This window comes from Benincasa hispida, chromosome 3, assembly GCF_009727055.1.
Source record: "Benincasa hispida cultivar B227 chromosome 3, ASM972705v1, whole genome shotgun sequence".
NCBI classification, from domain to species: Eukaryota; Viridiplantae; Streptophyta; class Magnoliopsida; order Cucurbitales; family Cucurbitaceae; genus Benincasa; species Benincasa hispida.
The window spans coordinates 70,452,426-70,473,912 of record NC_052351.1 but is presented as its reverse complement, the minus strand read 5'-3'; the positions used below and the strand labels follow the sequence as shown (position 1 = coordinate 70,473,912).

The 21,487-nt window shown below is 38.3% G+C and overlaps 1 protein-coding gene across 1 annotated transcript in view; it reads left to right on the top strand.

The window, feature by feature from the left end:
• The first annotated feature begins 257 nt into the window (after positions 1–257).
• Positions 258–21,487, top strand: part of LOC120073695 — a 43,791-nt gene continuing 22,561 nt past the window's right edge. The window contains exons 1-8 of the mRNA XM_039026496.1: positions 258–499; positions 6,240–6,285; positions 8,581–8,649; positions 9,111–9,270; positions 9,321–9,457; positions 9,921–10,009; positions 13,973–14,176; positions 14,246–14,357. Of these exons, the coding sequence (XP_038882424.1) occupies positions 258–499; positions 6,240–6,285; positions 8,581–8,649; positions 9,111–9,270; positions 9,321–9,457; positions 9,921–10,009; positions 13,973–14,176; positions 14,246–14,357 (1,059 nt within the window). The remainder of the gene's footprint in view (positions 500–6,239; positions 6,286–8,580; positions 8,650–9,110; positions 9,271–9,320; positions 9,458–9,920; positions 10,010–13,972; positions 14,177–14,245; positions 14,358–21,487) is intronic.

Below are 21,487 nucleotides of genomic sequence, written 5' to 3'. Positions count from 1 at the left end.
GGGGTTCTTTGCTACGACAACCCCGCTGCCAGATTTCATCACAAGTATTATAGTCGAACTGGGATGGCAGGTGTTCTGCAAATGTTCGTCCATCATTATCCCGAAGGTGGTGCATGCATTTTACCATGGACGCTTGCACGAATCAGCAAATGTGGTGGTGGTTATTGATGATCGGGTGGTGCCATTCAGTGCTCAAGATATCAACCAATTATATAAGTTAAAAGACTTCTCAGATGCACCCAGTAATCAGTAATGCTATGCATTTAGAGGATGCACTGAGCGTGTTGACACAGCCTGGAATGCAGTGGTCAGTCTTGTTGACAGGGATTCACATGTTGGCCTCCAATCGCCTCCTCCCCAAAGCGCGCTTGTGGGTTTATTTGGTGAAGAAGTGGCTTAACCCCACAACGCATGACAAAACTATTTCAAGGGATAAAGTCATGGCCACATACTACATTGCTCACGACATTCCAATCAATGTTGGACGTCTGATTATGAGGTAAATACGAGGATCAGTTGGCAAAACTTGCGGCCAAGTTTTCTTTCGATGGACAGTCACTAGCCTCTGTCTTTCAGTTGGCTATGGAATTGAAGAGGAACCTATGGTCGAGGTCCATGGAGTGATTACTACAAAAATCTTGTGAATCCTTATGAAAGATTCATCGCATTGCCTTGAACTACCCAAGTGCCTAATCATTGACCTAAATTCCCCACAACCACCAAAACCAAAGAAGCAATGCCTTTCAGCCAAAGGGAAGGAAGTTGCCTGTAAGACCCTAACACTAAATCTAAAGTGGAGGTTAAATGTAGAGAAGAAAAATCATAAGTAAGGATAGTGGGGCAAAGGGAGAAAAACATAAAAAATTATCCAAAAGGTGACTAGAAATCCAAACGCCTATGAAGGGCTTAAAACATGTTGGACACAAGAAGGCATGAAGGATGGAAGCAAGAAAACTTGAAAAAAAGGCTAAGGGTTGCATACAACCAACGCAAAGGCATACATGAGCCATGCGAACACGGGCAGCAAGCATACGTTGAGTGACATGCTAGATGCGCAGGCCATGCATCGAGGACAAGCGCACAGGCCATATGCCAAGCATGCAACCATGCGTCGAGGACAAGCGCACAGGCTGTGCGTTAAGCGCAGCTCATACATCCATGGCGTATGCCAAGCGCGCAGCCCATGCATCGATGGTGTATGCCAAGCGCACGCTTATGCGGTAAGACACGCCTATGCAACTGAGCGTGCCTATGCGGCCGAGTGTGCCCATGCGGCCAAGCACGCAAGCGCCAAGGCAGCACACCCATGCGTCGATGGTCAGCACCGTGCGTCCATGCTTAATAGGCCAAGCAAGCACCACCTAGCAAGTCATGAATCGAGAGTGAGTGGCCACCCTATGCGTTGGTGATGACCAACTCATGTGTTGGCTAAGTGGGACTTTGATGAAGGAAGGGTGAATTGCTATGCATTAAAGATAAAAGGTAAGGCTAATTGATGGAAAACTTCAAGGGAGAATGCCAAGGGTATACGAGTATAAGTCTTAAACAATTTAAGTACAGAAATATGTGAAGTATTTAAGTAATTTAGGTGGCAAAAGGAGGATCACATAAAATTCTAGTAGGAGGTGGCTAAAGGAGATTTCATGCAATTGAAGTCTTATCACCCCAAGCAGGAGGTAGGTGAAGGAGATTTCATGCAAAAAAGGAGATTTTGGCTAGCAAGCTGAAATGAGAACAACTTAAGGCTAGGCTAAGGCTAGGCTGGGTAGACTAAGTGTTGGCAGCTTCAAAGTGAGACAAATGAGAGTTGTGTTGTCATGGGGTGAGTTTGAAATAGCTATAAATAGAGGGGTTGGGTAAGGGGAATTCATTCATACCATCACTTAAATCAGGTGTTGAGAGCATATTTAGAGAGTTACATTTGAGTTATTAGGTTGCCAAATTGATTGGAGATCAAAAAAAGCAAGGTTGCGTTGGTGAGGCATTGAGTCAGTCGGACGCACAGCCAGCCCACACTCTGCACGCACGCAGCATGGCGTTCGTCCGTCCGGGCGCACCTTGCTCGACGCATCCCGTGCGCCAGCCCAGCACAACAACCTCCCCCGTGCGGCGCATCACGCCCAGTGCAACGCACGCCCAGCGTAGCGCATGCCTAAACGCATCATTTCCCTGTGTGGCACAGCACGCCCACCCTGCCTACTGCCCAATGCCCAGCTGCCTATCTCGGTCCAAATAACTTCTAAAGAGGCTAATTTTGGTATTTTGGCTAATTTTGAGTAGGGTAAGCTGGTATTTTCATTATATAATGGTATTTTGACTAGTTTGACATTATTTATTGATATAACAAGTATTATTAAGGAATTTCCATTGATATGGAGGAATTTACAAGAAGGTAGTATGAAGGTGATTTTAGTGGAAAAACTTGCTGACGGTGAGTGTTTACTTAGTTTTATGCGTTGATATTTGGATAAATGCATATGTAAGTACAAAATACATGCTTATGATGTTATGTTGATTGCCATGATATTGTTTGTGATATTGCTATGGAAACTGAGATTATACCCAGATTACAAAAGTTAGCATGCTTAACAAAAGGTGCTTGGCGGGAAAATATAGTCGGCCTCCGTCGGCGGGAAATAATAGTCGTTGACGACCGACGGAAAATATAGTCAAGTACCTAAGCATGACTAGCAGGATAAAGAATTGTCATTGTACACATTGGCGGGAAAAATGGGTTATAGGAAAGTTTCCATAAAAGTTGTGATGATTGATAATGTGTCCATGATATGAGCATGCCACGTATAGCATGGAACTGGAGGATGTTAATTGAATGAATACATACATGATCATGCATAAATTATACTGGAATTATGATTATGTGATTGATTTCCCAAAAATATGATTTGCAAAGTGATTATTTATTTTAAAAGAACCACTCACTGGGCTTAGTAGCTCACACTCTTCCACATGTTTTCTTATATCCCCTCCTCCCCAGGTAGCAAAACGGAGCGTTTAGGAAGGAGTCTACTAACCACCATCTCACCAGGACTTGATAAATTCTTAGGGCACGACTCGGATCATGTAATAAAGAATATAGGAAATTGAACTATGTGTATGAAAGTAGATAGAGTGTTGTAAACATGTTAAAATCTTAATGGATATGGGGGAAAATGTTAAAATTAAATGTTGTATTGGAATACTACTGGTGTACCTTCACGCTCCCTTCCTGGTCTTGGGGATTAAGGCTAGGGAAGGGGGGGTGTGACATTGCCCATGAAAGTCAAGAGCACATTCCTATCAGCGAGCGTGCAACTTGTTGTATAAATTGTATATGATGTTATGCCGTGTTTGTTTTGTATCATTTATACACAATACTGATGGATGAATATAATACAAGCTCATGTTGCCATAAACTTGTAACGGTAAAAATGGAATGTTATCTTTATCTATTGCGCTAATGAATGAATGAATGATGCTCTATATGCGCTCAAGTGCTTTGCGATAAAGACATTTTATGCAATACTACGTTCTAAGTGTATGCGTTGATAGTGATATGCTCGTAGTATGCGATGAAGTAGTGCATGTCACGAGTTTCCTTGCACTGAAACCAAGTGTAATTTCAATGCAAGTTTCTCAAAATGATCCGAGGTCGAACACGGGGACTGTTGTCATTAAATGCGATACTTATGTGATATATGCGACCAGTTATAATAATGAATAAAGAATTTTGGTTTGTACAGAAATATAAATTGCGCTGAAAGTAAAAATGCGTTGATAAAGTAAATTCCTAAACTACTATGTACATGATACAGGGGTCGAGGACTGGCTGTGAAGTTGTACAAAAGAATCGATGAATGCAATGGAAAGTCCTATAAATGAAGCAGAAAGAGAATGAGTAAAAAGTAAAACATCGCAAGTTTGTCAATCGCGTTAAGGACGCAACTAAGGTTCCGCTTTCCCTTGGCGTATACTTTTCAATGATCGGTTGCGTTCCCATACATCTATGGTGAAACAGAGATGAACGTGATGAACGCAAGGTTGTTTCCATCTCTGGAAATACTTCTCGCTTTAGTTAACGCATTCTTCCAATCTTCTCTCGATAGGTGAAATAACATCTTCACTTCTGCTCTCACAGGTGAAGATGCCATCGAGCATGCTTTAGCTAAACATAATTGATTCCTTGACACAAATTAACTCACTCTCTTAATTCTCGCTTTTTACCCGGGGATTAAGAACACATCGTGGAGAAAATGGATGATAAATGTATGGAAAGAGACAGAGAGATGATAATGATGACGATGATAACATTTAATTCTAAAATTAAGCATTTGATACATGTTTGTGAATGAGGGATTAAAGAATGAACACAGAAGATGAATTAGAGAATAGAAACAAATACGGAAGGAGTGTCAACGTCTTGACACAGATCCTGACCGGAAACTTATGCTTGCCGGCGTATGGATGTAGTAGAGAGGAAAGCTTCCCTCTCAGGCTTGGTTTCCCAGTAGAATTGACCTTTTGCACAGAGCTTCAGCTTCGAGAATCAGAAGAATTCTTTGCTCGGAGACTCACTTTTCAGCCTTGTCTCGTAGTTCTCCCGAATTTACTCTGTAAAGCCTCTTCAGACCAACCTCTCTCTCTCCCATATCAGTATATCTTTCAGCAAATTTGAGGAAGCTATTTATAGACAAAACCTTAGCTCTTTGAATTTGTGGTCCCCACTATATAATTTTGGTAATTCCTACAATGGCGTAATGGAAAATTCATTTCTGTTCCACGATCAATCCGTCAGAATTGCACAACGAAAAGTTGTATACTTGTCAAAATCGTCCCGAATGCATTGCTCTTCACATCTTCGATCTATCGCCACATGCGGTGTTATTTTTTATTACCGCATGCGGTTGAAATGCGTTGATCGCTAAAGCTCTTGATCGATTGTCGCATGCGCCGTCATTGCATTGATCATCTCTTCGTTCTTGATCAATGGGCGCATGCGATGTAGATACGTTGTACATTTTGTCTTCGAGCCATTAACGCATGCGGTGATCTATTTCCTGCAAAACAGAGACTGAAACATTCTATTTCACCATTCCAATGGTGTTAGTGGATCCGTTTACGACATTTCATAATTTTCGTATTTCTCGACCAATTCTTATACTATCGACACAACTTTCCTCTCTTTTTGCCGCAATATCTAAATAAAACAGCATAAATAACTTGTATTTCTACAAGTTATCACTTGTCTGTCCCCTTTATCAATTATCCCTTCAAGCCCTATGATACCCTTGTCGTCTCTACTTGAGGCTTTTGTCACCCTCCCCCTCATGTCAGATTCAGATCATCAATCTGCAGTAGCACCGCCCTACCAATCACTGGAACACCATCAATCTCTGTATCACTTGCCCCATGTTAATGACCCATACGATTCGGATGTTGGCCTCTCTAATCAGCACCAAACCGAAGCTGGCGAGACATTTGGGGCCTCACCGCATCATCAACCTCCACCCCTATCCATAGTTCCTTCAATTGATTAACTCAGATCCCTTGTGGTTCATCAGCTATCATTCCTCCATGAATCCATCTTGGAGTTGCACGCTCATAACGACACCTTACGCCAAGCCTTGGTTAACGTGCAGTGCAACATCTTTACCCTTCACCAAAATCAACACTAGTAGGCTAAGCGCAACCACGAATATTTTAACTTCCTAACTGCCTATCTACATGGCCTCGTAGTCTCGCCTCATTTGCGTCAGCCTCTATTTTCCCAAGAGCCTCCTGCCATGCACCGCCAGTTCCTCCCAATAGCGACCCCCCTCCACAAGTGTAAAATTAGGGGTGTGATTTTGGAAGTTATTTTCTGCTTTTTCTCTATCCTTCTCTTTGTATTGTATTTTGATTTTAATTGTCTTCAACATACCTTGCGCTGACTAGTCTTAATTCCATAGCATCTTTCGATTGTGTGCACATTTCCATTTTTCTTTTCTCCTACTCATCTTTGCCCTCTGTACTTATCTTTTATCCTTTTGAAATTCTCTCCTTTCACTCATCTTTTGCGCTGATAATTTAGCAGCTATGATGAATCATATGCATTTACTTAATGCATCTCATTACATCACATGCTTCTTTCACTCCTAAAACCTTCCTCGATGACTATCATTCTTACCTTGTATTTGTGCAAGCCTATGCTCAATACTCTTCTTCAAAAATTTTTAACAAATTTGTCTTTGTTTTTTTTACAGGTGCAATGAGGACATTGCCACTCTCAACAATTTGGGAGTGGGTGAGGTCTGAGTAGATGCGTTCACTTTTGACCTTGCGTTTTCACAAGCTGTTTTTAAAAATAAATAAGTAAATAAAAATAATCTCCACTATCAGCCCAAAGGAAAATCCTATCCTGATAAGAGTTAAGTTGAGAAAGGAACTTGCACGTAGTTGGATGCTTCACATGACACTCGTGCAGGCAAGCCAAAACGAAAGTAGGTTAACAGGATCAATGTGACTGGAATTTAATTAAGAAAAGACAACTCCACTATCTGACAGGAGTTAAAACTTAGCTAAGATAAGAGTTGAGTTGGACTTGAAACACAACCGTAGTTGAATGACTGCATGACACCCATGGGGCCAAGCCAAAACGAAGAGTGTAACTAAGTTCAGCGCCTTCAAAGCAAGATAAGTAATCAAAATGCAATTGTCCTTTTATGCAAGACACGCATTTTGTTTTATGAAAAAGGGATACAAAATTATTTAAAAATTAGAAAAAGTCTTTTGACCGAAAGGTTGCTGAACCTAAGACTAAGGAAAGATTTCCCTAAAGAAGCAACCAAGAGTTAAAAGAAAAAAATGATTCTAAGGAGATTGTTGTAAAGCGAAAGCATTCTGAACAACTAGTTGGCACAATATGATGATTTAAGATGAGTTTTAATTTCCTTAGTATAAGATATGCTTGAGGACAAGCAGTATTCTAAACTTGGGGGTGTGATAACTTGTAAAAATACAAGTTATTCGTGTTGTCTTTCCTAGAATATGCGATGAAAAATAGGAAGAAAATGTACCAATCATGAGTAAATCTATGAAATCAACCAAGCTTGCGTCAGGGTATTCAAAAAACACCCGCTAACCGCATTTCATGTGCAAAGTGTGTTGAAGTCTTCATTTTGCAGGTAACTAGAAGAGACATCTCATACGTTAACCCTTCAAAGAATATGCAATAGACGCATGCCTCGGGATCTCTAAAATTGTACCAGCAGATATTCTGATAAATCTCCCAAGCATTGACCATGATGCAGTGATAGCACCGAAAATGTGCTAGTTTCCTATTCTTAATTCTAGGTCGTTACTATGTTTAATGTGTTTATTTAGTGATTTTATAGGTATCGAGCATCTTGGAGGTACAATCCATCATTATGAGCTATTAGGGGTTAATTTGGAGCAATTAGGAGCTAATTTGAGCAATCGGGTCTTAAAAGGACATGAATAGATAAAAATGCCCCTAGATGGAGCGTTGCAATGCCCAAACGGGCATCATTGCTGGAGTGCAGAGTAGTGTCGCGACGCTACAGGCAGCGTCACGACGCTTTGGATTATAACTGACGAACGCTCGCATGCGAGGCTAACAGCGTTGCAATGCTGCCTTGCAGCGTCTTGACGATACAACAACTACTATATATATCTATCTTCGATTTAGGGTAGAAAACCGACCCCCAATTGGCTCCTAAGCTGATTTTCTCCCTTTCTCACCTCTCCACTTGTATTTTTTTCCCTTTTTCTCCCCATCTCATGTAACTAATGGAACAATGTCAGGATTTGTCTTCTCCATCTCCATTGGAGGGTAAGTTCTAGCTATTTTCTAGTTTAGGGGAATTTGGAACAATGTAATTTTTGGAAGTTTTGTTTGAATGTAATCTTTTTGTTCTTGTTTATAGGTTTCAATCTGAATTTTGTGCTTTATGAATTGCATGATTTTATTATTGATTGACAACCAATGATTTTGTTGTGTGATTTTAATGCTTGGAGATTGGCTTGTAATATATGACATTTAATTATAGATTAATCCCAATGGAAGTAGTAGGTTAGTTAAACTAGAAATTCGTTAGGCCTGAGATATGTTGCCTAAAAAGAATAGTATTGGTCCTATCAACCTAGAAATCTTATTGAATGTTTGATTAGACGTTGGAAGTCGAACACTCATCCTAGCGTTATCTCTAGAACTTAATGCGATTCATTAATTTGTATGGAGCGAATTCGTTTTCTATGCATGTTGATTAATAAGGTAATTAGGACCATTGATTGGGATTCCAATCAATTGGGCTAAATTTACCACTTTAACTGAAAACGAGCTTCGATGAACTAATCTTTCGCGTTTCCTTGAGGTTTAATCCCGAACTTGCTGCTTGTACTATTAGTTAGTATAAGTAGTCCGTTCGATGATTTATACATTTTATTTGTGTAGCAAGGGTTTACGGGCGGCGGTAAACTCGACCCTATCAAATTGGCATCGGTGCTAGGGAAGCCAGTTAGTTCTTCTTAGTTAGTTTTTAGTTAAAGTTGCTTTTGCTTTGATTTATTTTCTTTTTATATCAGTTAAGCATGACAGGATTTCCAAATCAATCTTGGACGTCCAAAAGTCAAGTTGCAGATTTTGACGACGAGGTAAGTGGCCTTTGACGCCACATTGTCGAGTTGACTTCCTTAGTTGGCCATTTGGTGGAAAAGAGTTTGCAACAGGTAGAGGTGTGCAGGAGTTGCCTACTCGAAAGGCATCCCACGCAAGCATGTCCGAGGTTTCAATGGATGCCAACACCATGTGGATTCACTGAGGAGGGGTATTATGGTCATTTGGACTACGAGTCTCATCATCCTATATGAGAAGAGTCCTTTAACCATGGATACTCAGGATGGCAGCAGAGCTTAGACAACCAAGATTTCACAGCACCACACCAGTCGACTCATGCTCAGTCTTTAGGGTCAGGTAAGTCTTTAGAGGCTTTGGCTATGGAGCTTGCTGACAGTGCTTTTGAGTTTCAGCAGGACAACCTCCGTAGGCAGCAGGATTTTAAGCGCATTGAGTAGGAGAGCTTTACCCTGAGACAGAGGCTAGAAATAACTTACAGAGTCTTAGTGACCTTATTGCTCGACTTGCAACTTTAGTTGGGAGGCTGGACGAGTCATTGCCAGACCATTCCTTTGATTTTCCAGAGACCAAGAGGCATGAGGTAGTCCATGTCGACACGGTGGAGGAGCAAGAACCACTTCCTGGAGATTCGTGTCCAGGTATGACTTTGGAGTTTTTAGTTTATGAACTTACTAATAGCTCTTTTCAGTTTCAGTAGGATGTTCAAGATCGGTTTCAAGGATTGATCACCCATGTTGCTCAACTGAGGCCATGCAGAGACTGGAGAGCGTGCCAGAACAACCCATCGTTTGTAGGCAGAGTGTCTTGTGGAGTGCTACTACTCCAGTGACGATAAGGACGTCACTCCATATTTGCTAGTTTGTGAGGTTAAAGGAGAATTTAGAGCCTAAATCCGAAGAGATCCAGGTGATAGAGTTAGAGATCAAACGACCTCGCCTTCTTATGACTCCTGGTATTTCGTATGTATTCAAGTTTTGTTCACTCAGTCCTCGCAAGTGTCTTGCGTCTTTTCTTTCTTTGGACTCTTTAGAGTCACTTGAGTCTTTTGATTCATTCTTTTTACCTTTTTTTCCATATTCCAAAAAACCAAAATTCGACCTGTTTGGTTCTCTTTAGAAGATGAGAAGCCTTATAGCTTTACCGAGCTATATTGACTCATCCAAGAAAGGACCAGAGAAAACGTCGAGCAATTGATGTTAAAAATTTGCCCTTCCTGGAGGGAGCCAGGTAAAAATTTACTGCTTTCCTTTACTGTTTTCTAGTTTAACTTCTTGTTTTTCTTTTGTAGGCTCTTTTCCTCTACCCGAAAGAAGAAGAAGATCAATTTAAGGCAGTCATTTTACCACCATCCCATGTGCGAAAATGTCACCAGGGGAGGTTTTCTGTTCCCTTGACTCTTTTATTTTATTGAGCTTAGATTAGAGATACATTAGGGACAATGTATCATTTTAAGTTGGGGGTAGGGTACGTTGTGACTGTTGAGGTCCTTGGGCACTATGCTCGGATGATGTTTGTGTGCTTGAATTTGCTTGCTTGCTCTCTTGCTTGGTTTATCATGATGAGTAGTTGATGGCGCACCCTTTTTGTGATTAGGTTTGCATGAAACTATATTTAAAGAGCATGGTCATGATTTTTGGCCCGCTTTAAAAAAATTTCCTCTCTCATGCATCTTTAAGTCCCCTGTCCAACGAAATTCGGACTTGTATGCTTAGAGTTATGTTATTGGGCTTGTATTTTTGTTATTACCCCGTAAAGCCTAGGTGATACATGTTAAGTGACTAAAAGCTCAACCTAGTAATGCATGCCTAAGTTTTTGTCAAACTCTTGTTTTGTATTGTAAAAGCCAAGTGTGGAGTATGTAAAAAGCAAGTTTGTAAAAGGCAAAGCGTGTTGTAAAGTAAAATCAAGTTTGTATGTTATTTTTGAAGGGGATTACTCCTCTTTCTTGAGGTTATGATTAACCTGGGGAGGCTATGACACCCGTAGTTTCCCTTTGAGCTAAAGTACGCCAAGGAATGAGTAAGCTTCAACACCTTATTAGGAGACATTGCTCGTAGTTGGATGACCTGCATGACACCCATGTGGGCAAGTCAAAACGAAGGCAACGTGTCTAGATAAGGTTTCCTCTTTTGTGTACAGTGAAAAAAAAAAGAGTTAAGAAATGTAAACAAAAATTAAATAAAAGTTTGGTTTCCTTAAGTGTATCATTACAAAGTTGAGTCTAGGAAGCTTGGCTCTTGAACCTTCGAGCCAATGTAGGAGGAAAATGAATTGAGGGCCTTATAAAACCATTATGGGTTTCTTGAGTTTAATTAGTAGGGCTTTTGACCCACTCGTGCATGAATAGTTTAAAATCATCTTTTTAATATGTGCTTCATTGATTGATTGTAATCGAATTTCATTTTTTTATTGCAAATCTCATCCTTATAGACTGTTGAGACTAGAGTAACGACCTTTATGATGGAGCAAGCATAATTTTATGTGTGAATGTGTGATTCTACCTTACTCGAGGACGACCAAGAATTAAGTTGGGGGTGTTTGATAGCACCAAAAATGTGTTATTTTCCTATTTTTAATTCTAGGTCGTTACTATGTTTAGTGTGTTTATTTATTGATTTTATAGGTATCAAACATCTTGGAGGTAGAATCCATCATCATTACGAGCTATTAGGGGTTAATTTGGACCAATTAGGAGCTAATTTGAGCAATTGGGCTTCAAAAGGATGTGAACGGATAAAAATGCCCCTCGACGGAGCATTGTGCAATGCTACGAGGCAGTAGCTAATCATTGTTGGAGCACAGAGTAGCATCGCGATGCTACAAGCAGCGTCACAACGCTTCAGATTATGATCGATGAACGCGTGCGCGTGAGGCTCGTAGCATTGCAACGCTGCCTTGTAGCGTCACAATGCTGTGACAACTGCTATATATATTTGTCTTCGATTTAGGGCAGAGGACTGACCCCCAATCGGCTCCTAAGCCGATTTTCTCCCTTTCTCACCTCTCCACTTGTATTTTTCTCCCTTTTTCTCCCCATCTCATGTAACTAATGGAACAATGTTGGGATTTATCTTTTCTATCTCCAGGGTAAAGTAAGTTCTAGCTATTTTCTAGTTTAGAGGAATTTGGAACAATGTAATTTTTGGAAGTTTGTTTGAATGTAATCTTTTGTTCTTGTTTATGGGTTTCAATCTGGATTTTGTGTTTTATGAATTGCATGATTTTATTATTGATTGACAACCAATAATTTTGTTGTGTGATTCTAATGCTTGGAGATTAGCTTGTAATATGTGACATTTAATCATAGGTTAATCCCAATGGAAGCAGTAGATTAGTTAGGCTTGCGATTCATTAGGCCTGAGATATGTTGCCTAAAAAGAATAGTATTGCTCCTATCAACCTAGAGAGAAATCGTATTGAATGTTTAATTAGACGTTGGAAGTCGAACACTCATCCTAGCGTTATCCCTAAAACTTAATACGAATCATTAATTTGTATGGAGCGGATTCGTTTGCTATGCATGTTGATAAATTAGGTAATTAGGATCAATGATAAGGATTCCAACTAATTGGGCTAGGCATAGTCAAGAAACTAAAATTGCATTTAAGTAACTCGATGAACAAAAACTGCGTTGGCCAATTCCAATTCTCCTAAGCTGGGTATTTTCCTTTAATTGCATTTCTATCTTTTATTTTCTCGCGTTTTATTTTATGCACCTTCAATTATCAACACACACCAACCCTCTCTCCCCCCATCCCCCCNCCCGCCCCCCCTAACTGAAAACGAGCTTCGATGAACTAATCTCCCGCGCTTCCTTGAGGTTTGACCCCGGATTTACCGCTTGTACTACTAGTTAGTATAAGTAGTTTGTTCGGTGATTTATAAATTTTATTTGTGTAGCAAGGGTTTACGGGCGACGGTAAACTTGACCCTATTTATTTATTTATTTATTTTTTTGTGTTTTCTTTTGTATGATTACTTGTGGTGTTTGCTTTATCATGTCTTATTATATACGAGGTGCAACTACCTTGCTCTTTCAAATGTCAGTGTTCCCCGCTACCGATGATAGGATCTCGTACGTTCATACCTAAATATGAAACAACACATATTCAGAACTATGTTAATGTTAAACCAAAGATAAACTTATGCTAAAGAACATCTACCTGGAATGCTTGGGGAAATCCACATAGAGAGTACTTCAGGATGTAATTTTTATTTCCTTTTACCTTCTTCTTGTACAAACCAACCTTATCATTCAATGTAGTCTTGAGGGCGTCGAGTGTCCTCTTCTAAATAACTATACCCCAATCTAGACTGTTATAATAATTTAAGTTCTCAACATCTACAAATAGTGCATAATCAACTACACTCTTCTCTTGTTCTTTCCCATCATTGAAACCTTAGTGTAATATACTAAGGTGATCTTAACATCATCATCATCATTTTCAAACTCCAACTTCTTGTATTCTTTTTCTAGTAAATTTAGGTGAAATGAGTCCGAAGCCAACTGGTTACCAAAGCACTTCATTGCAAGTTATTGTGAGGACTACTCACTCCGAACAACTTGCATAGGGGACCGCCACAAACCAGTAATCAACGAAAATTATCTTTAAAAAATATGGTGACCTTTCCTCTAACAAAGAAGCTGATCGAGTCAACTCCCTTCGTCTTCACTTCCCTCAACAACATATGGTGGACAAGTGGGCTGTTGAATACGATGTTAATGTCTACGAATCACCCAAAAACTGTTCTCTTGAACATTTCTAACTGCCATCGGGTAAGCTTATGCTTCATAATCTTGTTGGCATTCGCAATGTGGGCCAAGCTTGTTACTTGTCCGAAAAACCGATCAACTTCACGTTTTTTCAAACCTTTTGACATCTTAAATTACTCTTGCATGAAATGAAAATTCAATCTATCAAATTCTTAAAAAAAATCAATAACCATACATTCTATTTAAGTCACACTAGACCCACTCTCGCTTGTCTTGCTCTCACATATATCACTCTCGCCGACCTCGCTCTCGCAAATCTCACTCTCACCTTATCTAGCTCTAACATAGCTCATCTTCATGCTCAATGATGCAGAATACATTGAAACCCAAAATACAAACAGATGCGATCGATTACTAAACCTTGAAACCCACAGAACGTGTGACCGATTCCAGTCGAACGAATTTTCACACAAGAGTATCGTTACGTTTGATGAGAGAAATTTCATATGGAAGACAGATGGAGAGGGCAATTTTGTACTTTGGTATGCTGATGATGTTAACATAGGATCATTTGATATTTTTCTTTTTTAAAAAAGAGGTCATTTGACATTTTGGATCCAAATATAAGGTCATCAACCCAAATTTCCCTTAAAATTCAGAGTTTTAAGAACCAGCCGCACGCATGCAAGGGGCCTCTATCTCTCCCACACGGTTTCTCCCCCTCTCACACTAACGCCACTCGTCCGCCGCCGGCCACCGCATCGTAGATCGTCCAGCTGTCACTGCACCGGCCTTCTCGCATTGCTGCCGTCGATCGGAGGACGCCGCCGGTAAGCCATCACGCTCTCTCTTGTTTATTTCCTCTCTCATACGTTTCTATCTCTTAATCTCACTCACAGCCCCATCATCGCCGGTGTTCCTCAGCCGCGATCGCTCCTCCGACGTCTTCCGTGGCTTGCTGCTGCCGTGGGTCTCGGTTCTAGCCGTCGTCAGTCCGATTTCGAGCTGAGGGTATGAGTTTGTGTGAGTTATTGGGTTTTTCTTGTTGTTTCTTGGACACCCATGCATTCTTGGTTTAAATTCTTGTTTACTCATAGTTTTTTGGCTTTAAATTCAAGGGTTTAATGGATTTTTATCATTGTTCAACAAGATTATGGACGTTGGTAGTGCGTTTTCGGGCATATTAAGGTGTTCTGGATGTGACTCTTTTGGATTAACTATGGCCTAAAGTATTTAGGTCTGCAAGCTCGAATCTTTTCCAACTAATGACAATTAGGGCACATAGAGAAAGAAAGTATTAATTTTTAATGATTTTCTAACTAATACAATAGTATTGACTTGACATCAAATACAATTAACATCTACGTCATCATATAACTGTCTAAATAGGGCTGGAGATTTATTCAAGAACCTCACTCATTATGGTGCAAAGTGGTATAGAACATACATGGTAAAGGTCTTTTCTCATGGCATACTATTGGAAAATTTGGTTTGAGTTTGAAAAGTCCATGGATTAGTATTTCCAAAGGTTGGATGCAAATTGATTCCTTTGCAAGTTTTGAATTGGGCAATGGTAGAAGAATTTCATTTTGGAACCACCTTGGGGTTGATAATTGCCCCCTTGGTTCTCGGTTTCCTCAACTTTTCTAGAATGCATTATCTCCCAATGGTTCGGTATTCGACCATTGGGATGGAGATACTTTATCTTGGGCCATTTATTTTAAAAGGCTTCTGAAAGATGTTGAAATTATGGAGTTTGAGCAACTGCTAAAAGTTTTATTGGGAAAAAAGATAAGCCCTCCTCAGATGTTCATAAGTGGAGCTTGGATTCTTCAAGTATTTACACGGTTAAATCTTTTCTAAGGATTTGGTAGCCTCCATTGCAATTGATAACACTGTTTTTTAGAAAATCTGGAAAACAAACAGCCCTAAGAGAGTTAACATCCTTATTTGGGCGATGATTTTTGGGTTGTTAAATTGCTCGTCCACTCTCCAATGAAGCTTCCAACTCATTATTTGCCTCCAACAATCTTCCCCCTTTGCATGGTGCAGCGTAATTGACGAGCATTCTTGGTCTTGTTCCCCTTCTTTGGCTCTTGTAAGGATAGTTCAATTTCAATTTGCAAAGCTAGTGGATGAGTATAAGTTTTGGAGTCAATTTACTTGCGGTTTTTAGACTAAAGATTGGAAGGAGAGTATTCAATGTTTCTTTCAAAACAGGACATTTCCCTATTCATATCGCCCTAGGAATGCTTGAGTCAAAGTCTTATGAAGTGATTCTTATTGGATTTTATGTCCTAAAACTCGTAGTTTGTAATATCATATTCTTGTTCGATAAAGTTGTTATTGAAAATCTTTAGTAAATTTAAATTCTATATTCATGAATCCAATAAACTAAGGTTCTGAGGCTATTAGTTTAAGTTTGAACTTTATGTAGTGACATAAATGTGGATCAAGTTCAAATATATAGCCAAAATGGTCTATAGTATATGAATAAGGTTGGATACCTTATTCTGGGGACACTATGGATGCGGCCCATTTGTAGTTAGTACAAACGATGTGATCCTAAACCATTCATGTGGAGACATGAATTGGGGCATCCTATGTAAAGAGTTTACATAAGACTGAACTATGAAATAATCACTTTTTACGTTCTAAATGCCATTTAATGTATAAAACTGACTATTTCGTTAATTGATGACCTAGGTAATTTAATCTTAATCCTGAGTTAACTATGAACTCCTGTTCACTCGGAATTATCCTTAGATCTGCATAGGTGAGGGCAGCTCATTATCGCTGGCCCAATAACCTCCCATTTCAGGGGTAAGATTAGGTGGATAGCTGGGAACATAGGGTGCAAGACGGAATTCACTCCTTCTCGTTATAGGGATAGTAGATAGGTTGTTTCCTTTAGTACTGAATCTAGGTCTTGAACAAGGGGCTTCACCCTTTCCTTGGCCCGAGAAGGGTTCGGTTTATAGGTTGGACCTTAAACTAATTGCTCATTAGAGGATCAGTGGAACTTAAGGAATAAGATGTAGTCTCGAGGGTAAAACAGTTTTTATGACCCAACCGAGATTACGAACAACCTGTGAAGGATTAGCTTACTAATCATGGTTATATCATATGGACACAAATATATCTATAGTGAGGGGAGTGCAACTACGAGACTATAGTGGAATGACCCGCGAGTTAACGAATGTTGATTAGCTCCATCTAAAGAGTTTAGCCAGGTAATCTTGGATCGTTGGAGCCCATGATCTATAGGTCCATTAGGTTCCCCTACTAGCTCATATGGAATAAACTTAGAACAGTATGATAGAATAATTCGAATTGTTCGAATTAGGTGAAGAGAGAGAAACCGACAAGTATATGTGATATAGTGGTCGGTTTTTCAGTTTAGAGATTCAACTTTAATATTTAAATGTGATTTAAATATCAAGAATATGAATACGTTCATATTCGGAAGCTCGAAAATAATGGAAATGGTCAAAGATGTAAAAAGTCAAAGAGTTGACTTTTGACTATGAAAAGTCAAACTTTGACCGACCTTATATTCAAATGTGATTTGAATTTCGAGAAAATGAATGCGGATTCATGCTCGGGAGGTCAAAATTAGTCAACACGGAAAAAATCATAAAAAGTCAAAATGTTGACTTTTCGGTCAAAGTATGACTTTGACAAAATGACTATTTTGCCCTTTGACTAAAGTTAGTGGGAAAATCCAAACTTTTGTTGGCTTATAGTGGAGACATTAAGCCCACTTAGATAGTGGATTCTAGGTGTTGGGTTTTTATGAATTGGTTTCATGCAATTTTTGCATGGCTCCTTTCTATAAATATGGGCTTTCAATTTGGATAAAAAACTTTTGCCATTTTTCCAAAATTGTTTTCTAAATTTGGCTGGAAAAATCACTATTTCGGAGAAAAATTAGAAACCCAAAGCCAACCCAAATTTCCATCTCTTTCTCTCTCTCGGGTTCTTCATCCATCGGGTCCCACAACCCGGTTCTAAGTCCAGAGAATAGTAGGTCAGCTCTAGTGGTTGTCCGGTTCATGTTTGAGTGGAGATAGAAGAGTTTCGGGAGCTTCAAAGGTAAGATTTAAAAAAAAAACCCTAATTAACTAATTTAGGGTTGTATGTTTAATTTATGCAATTAGAGTAAAATTGATCCTCAATTCCGCTGCGCATGCCTATTTTTCCATCAATTCTGTAGCTGAGCATTTTGATGATTATTCACCTTGAAATTTCTGTTCAACTAAATTGTTTTTACTTCTTCTTCAGAGCTTTAGTCTATGTTTTATATTCTTGCACTGTATTGGCAAGTTAGAAGTTTTTTATTATTGTTTCTTCTCATGTACTTTGAGCATTAGACTCATTCATTATTTCAATGAAAAGTCTTGTTTCCATTTAAAAAAACACCTATTTTTTGTATGCAAATATGCTATGTCTTATTTGTCGAAATTATTAGCTTTCTTTCATTTTTGGTGGACCTTTGGTCATATATTCAAGCGACATTGTAGTTCAAATCCTTGTTGGTCCTTCTTTGAAGCCCCAATCTTAATTATTATGGTCTAATGTAGTTATAACTCTACTTGCTGAAATTTGGTTTGAGAGAAATCAGAGGGTCTTCCATGTTAAATCTCTTCAGTGGTTTGATTGGTTTGATGTTGCAAGGACCAATGCTTATCCTAGCGTTCTTTTTCTAAATTATTTGCTAATTTTTCTATTCAAGATATTTGTCTGAATTGGAGTGTTTTTATTTTCTCAGTCTCAGTGTTTAATTGTCTTGTACTTGTTGTTTCTTGTTTCATGTGATATTGTATTTTGAGCCTTTGCCTCTTTTCATTATATCAATGAAAAATATTATTTCTTGTAATAACGGTCTAGTAAGCATTCACTTAGCTTAAAGTTAAGTGAGGGGCTATTTAATGGTGGCACGAGTAGTCAGAACGCAAACCCACAACGTGCTACCTAGTGACTGAGGGCATCGATTTCGACTTCTACATGACCCTCATGGACAAGGCTTTCCAGTGACTGGTCCTTTGCAACAGTAATTCTCCAGCAACTAGGTGACTTATTCTCGAGGGTTTGAAACCACATACAAGGACGCTTCTTTGGCAAGCTCTTTTTCAGGTGAACAACAATTGTACAGTTGCAAACTCCAATGATTAGCAAGCTGAACAACCTCCTTTCCTTCGATAACAATAATTTTCTCTTTCAACAAGAATTAAGCCTATTCGAACACTAGACAATAAGGTCTCAAGAGTTGTTTGTCAGGGTGCAGTAGGTAATGGTCCGCTTTAAACCTTCTTAAACTCAATTAATGTGTTCTAGTGTAGTCTCCAATCCCTGGAATTCATTGTAGTTCGAGATTGGTTCAAAGTGTTTAGATTAATGTTTAAGGTTGTTTTGAATAAGAATATTCATTTTAAGCATTTTTTTTGGCTTCAATTAAGGTTTTCGAACTAAGTTATAACATTACAATCTTGTTCAATTTAGGACATTTAGTAAGTAGAATTCTACCTGTTTGGCCTATTTGTTGTGTGTTAACATGTGGGATTTTTTACTTTTTTGATTATAAAATATGACATGTATATCTTTATGAAATATACTATTTTGTGATGAGTTCTGAGTTGAATATGTTGTGCTTTTGGATGTTAAGCATGATGCGTTGTTAGTGTATTGTGGTGAAAAGCATGTTGAATTGTTGAGTTTGTCTAAATAAGTATTAATTTTGTCTTATGAGTGTGTTGTGAAAATACGAGAATAAAGCATGGTCTAGAACTCATGTTTTAGGATATACATGTCTGGATTTACAAGCTAGAATTGGTAGTTTTGGATTTACAAGGGTGAGTATCATAGACATGGGTTTAAATTGTCAAGAGCTACCTCTCATCATGAAGAAACTAGCATTGAGACAATGGTTAAGAGCATATAAACCAAGCTCTGAGTAGCATTGAAAACTTGTGTTTAAATGATCAAGGGCCTTACATTCCCAAATCGATAGTTTTGGATTTACAAGGGTGAGTATTAGGGACAAAGGTTTAAACGTTCAAGAGCTGATACGACCTTACTTGAACAGGATCTGTTCTATAGGTTGTACAACTGTGTCCTTGAGTTCTAAGGAGACAAGAACGTTCAAGAGCTGATTCCTCTCATTATTGAAAACTAGCATTGGGACCTTGAGTGCAAATAGTTAAGAGCCAATAGACCAAGCTTTGAGTAGCATAGAAGACTTGTGTTTAAATGATCAAGGGCCAATGCATCATAAGGTATAGATCTAATTGTTGTGGCCATGTGTGAAAATAACTTAGGGCAAATATGTCAAGCCTCGAGTAGCATTGAGGACTTGGGTATACATATTCAAGGGTCAACACATTGTGAGGTGTAGAGCTAAGTGTTGGGATGTTCAGTATAAATGATCAAGGTCAATGTGTTGTGAGGTATAGAGCAAAGTGGGGAGACCTAGGGTATAAATGATCGATGGCAATACATCAAGTTCTATATAGTTCAGTTTCAAGGCCATAGGTATAAGTGGACATGGACAACGAGTTTAAATGAGAGAGAAAATATATTATGAGACCAAATGAGGAAATCATGTGAGTGTATGTGTAATTGTGAATTTAGTTAATAGAGTTAGACCCAAGGACCAATGTTTTAAAAGGCTTAAGGCGGCCTTGAGGCATTTTGTCATGAAGAGGTGAGGCGTAAGCCTCATTTTTAATTTAAAAAAATATATTTCAAGCATAAAACATATTACCTTGTATTCTTAACATCATAATATTTCTTCAAGTACAAAACATAATAAATAATTATTAACGAAAAAGGAAACAAATCTCAATAGTTCACAGAAAACTAAAGGGAGAAACATAAGAAAGAAAACATAAGGAAAAAAAAACTAATAATAATAATAAGGGGTCGTTGCAAATATAACAGTTAGGTGTAAAGTATAATGCAAAAGAATTTCTAAATATAGACAAATTTCGATCAAGCTCTCGGAGCCTATTAGTGATAAGTCTATTGGTGATAAGTCTAAATATCACTGATAAATGTTATTGGTGGTAGTAGACTTTTATCACCGATAGATCCATATCAGTAATAGACTTCTATTTCCAATAACAAAATCTATTAGTGATAGGCTTCTATCACATATAGAAATATATCATTGATAGATTGGTATCAACGATAGAGTCTATCACCGATACTCTACCAATGATATCAAGTATCACCGATAAACTCTATAAGTGATTAGAGTTTGTGAGTAGGCTTGTATTATTTGAAATCTGTCAACAACAATTATAGATTTCACATAGCATATAGAAATCTATCACTTATATAGAAGTCTACTTGTAGACTCTTATTGCATACTTTTAAGCTTCAATTATCGATAGTTTAGTTGCAATTTAGTTGTTTCTAGTTCTTATGGTTGCTTTTAAAAAAGTGGTTGCATCAAACTACTTTGAATGTTTTGTTGAGTTTTCAATGAAAGAGATGGAGAAAACAAAATTGGAGGAAGGAAGTGAGAAAATTGAGAAAATGGAGAAAAGATAAAGAAAAGAATTTGTTTGAAATCCATCAATGATAGAATAGATAGAATATATGCTAGTTGTGCATTGTGATTGAAATCTATTAGTCATAATAGTCTATCATTGATAGATATAAGTTGTGAATTAAACATAGGTTAGTGATAAACTTCTATTAATGGACTTCTAACTATGAAAAAAGTATATAGTGATAGAAGCTGAATGAGTAGACAGACTTTTGATTAAAGAAGTCAAAAGTTTGAATCCCACAATTATTGTGCTAAGAAAATATAATGATAAACATCAATAAAATAACAAGAGAGATGGAAAAAGGAACTTGTAAAGAAGAGAAAAGTCAATGAAAACCATATATAATTAAAGAAAGAGAATATTGTACGAAATTGAGTATGTAATGAAAACGAAAGAAAAAGATGACAAAATTGCAAAAGAAAAAATCCAATGTTAATCCAGAATGAGAAATGAGGTGAATAAAATTAACAAAAGAGATCATTTGGAAGAAAAAAATATCCGAACCAAGAGGTTAGATGATAGAATCTCCCAATAACATGTGTTGTTGAACTTTTGAAAGAAAAAATGATAATAGGAATAAAAATA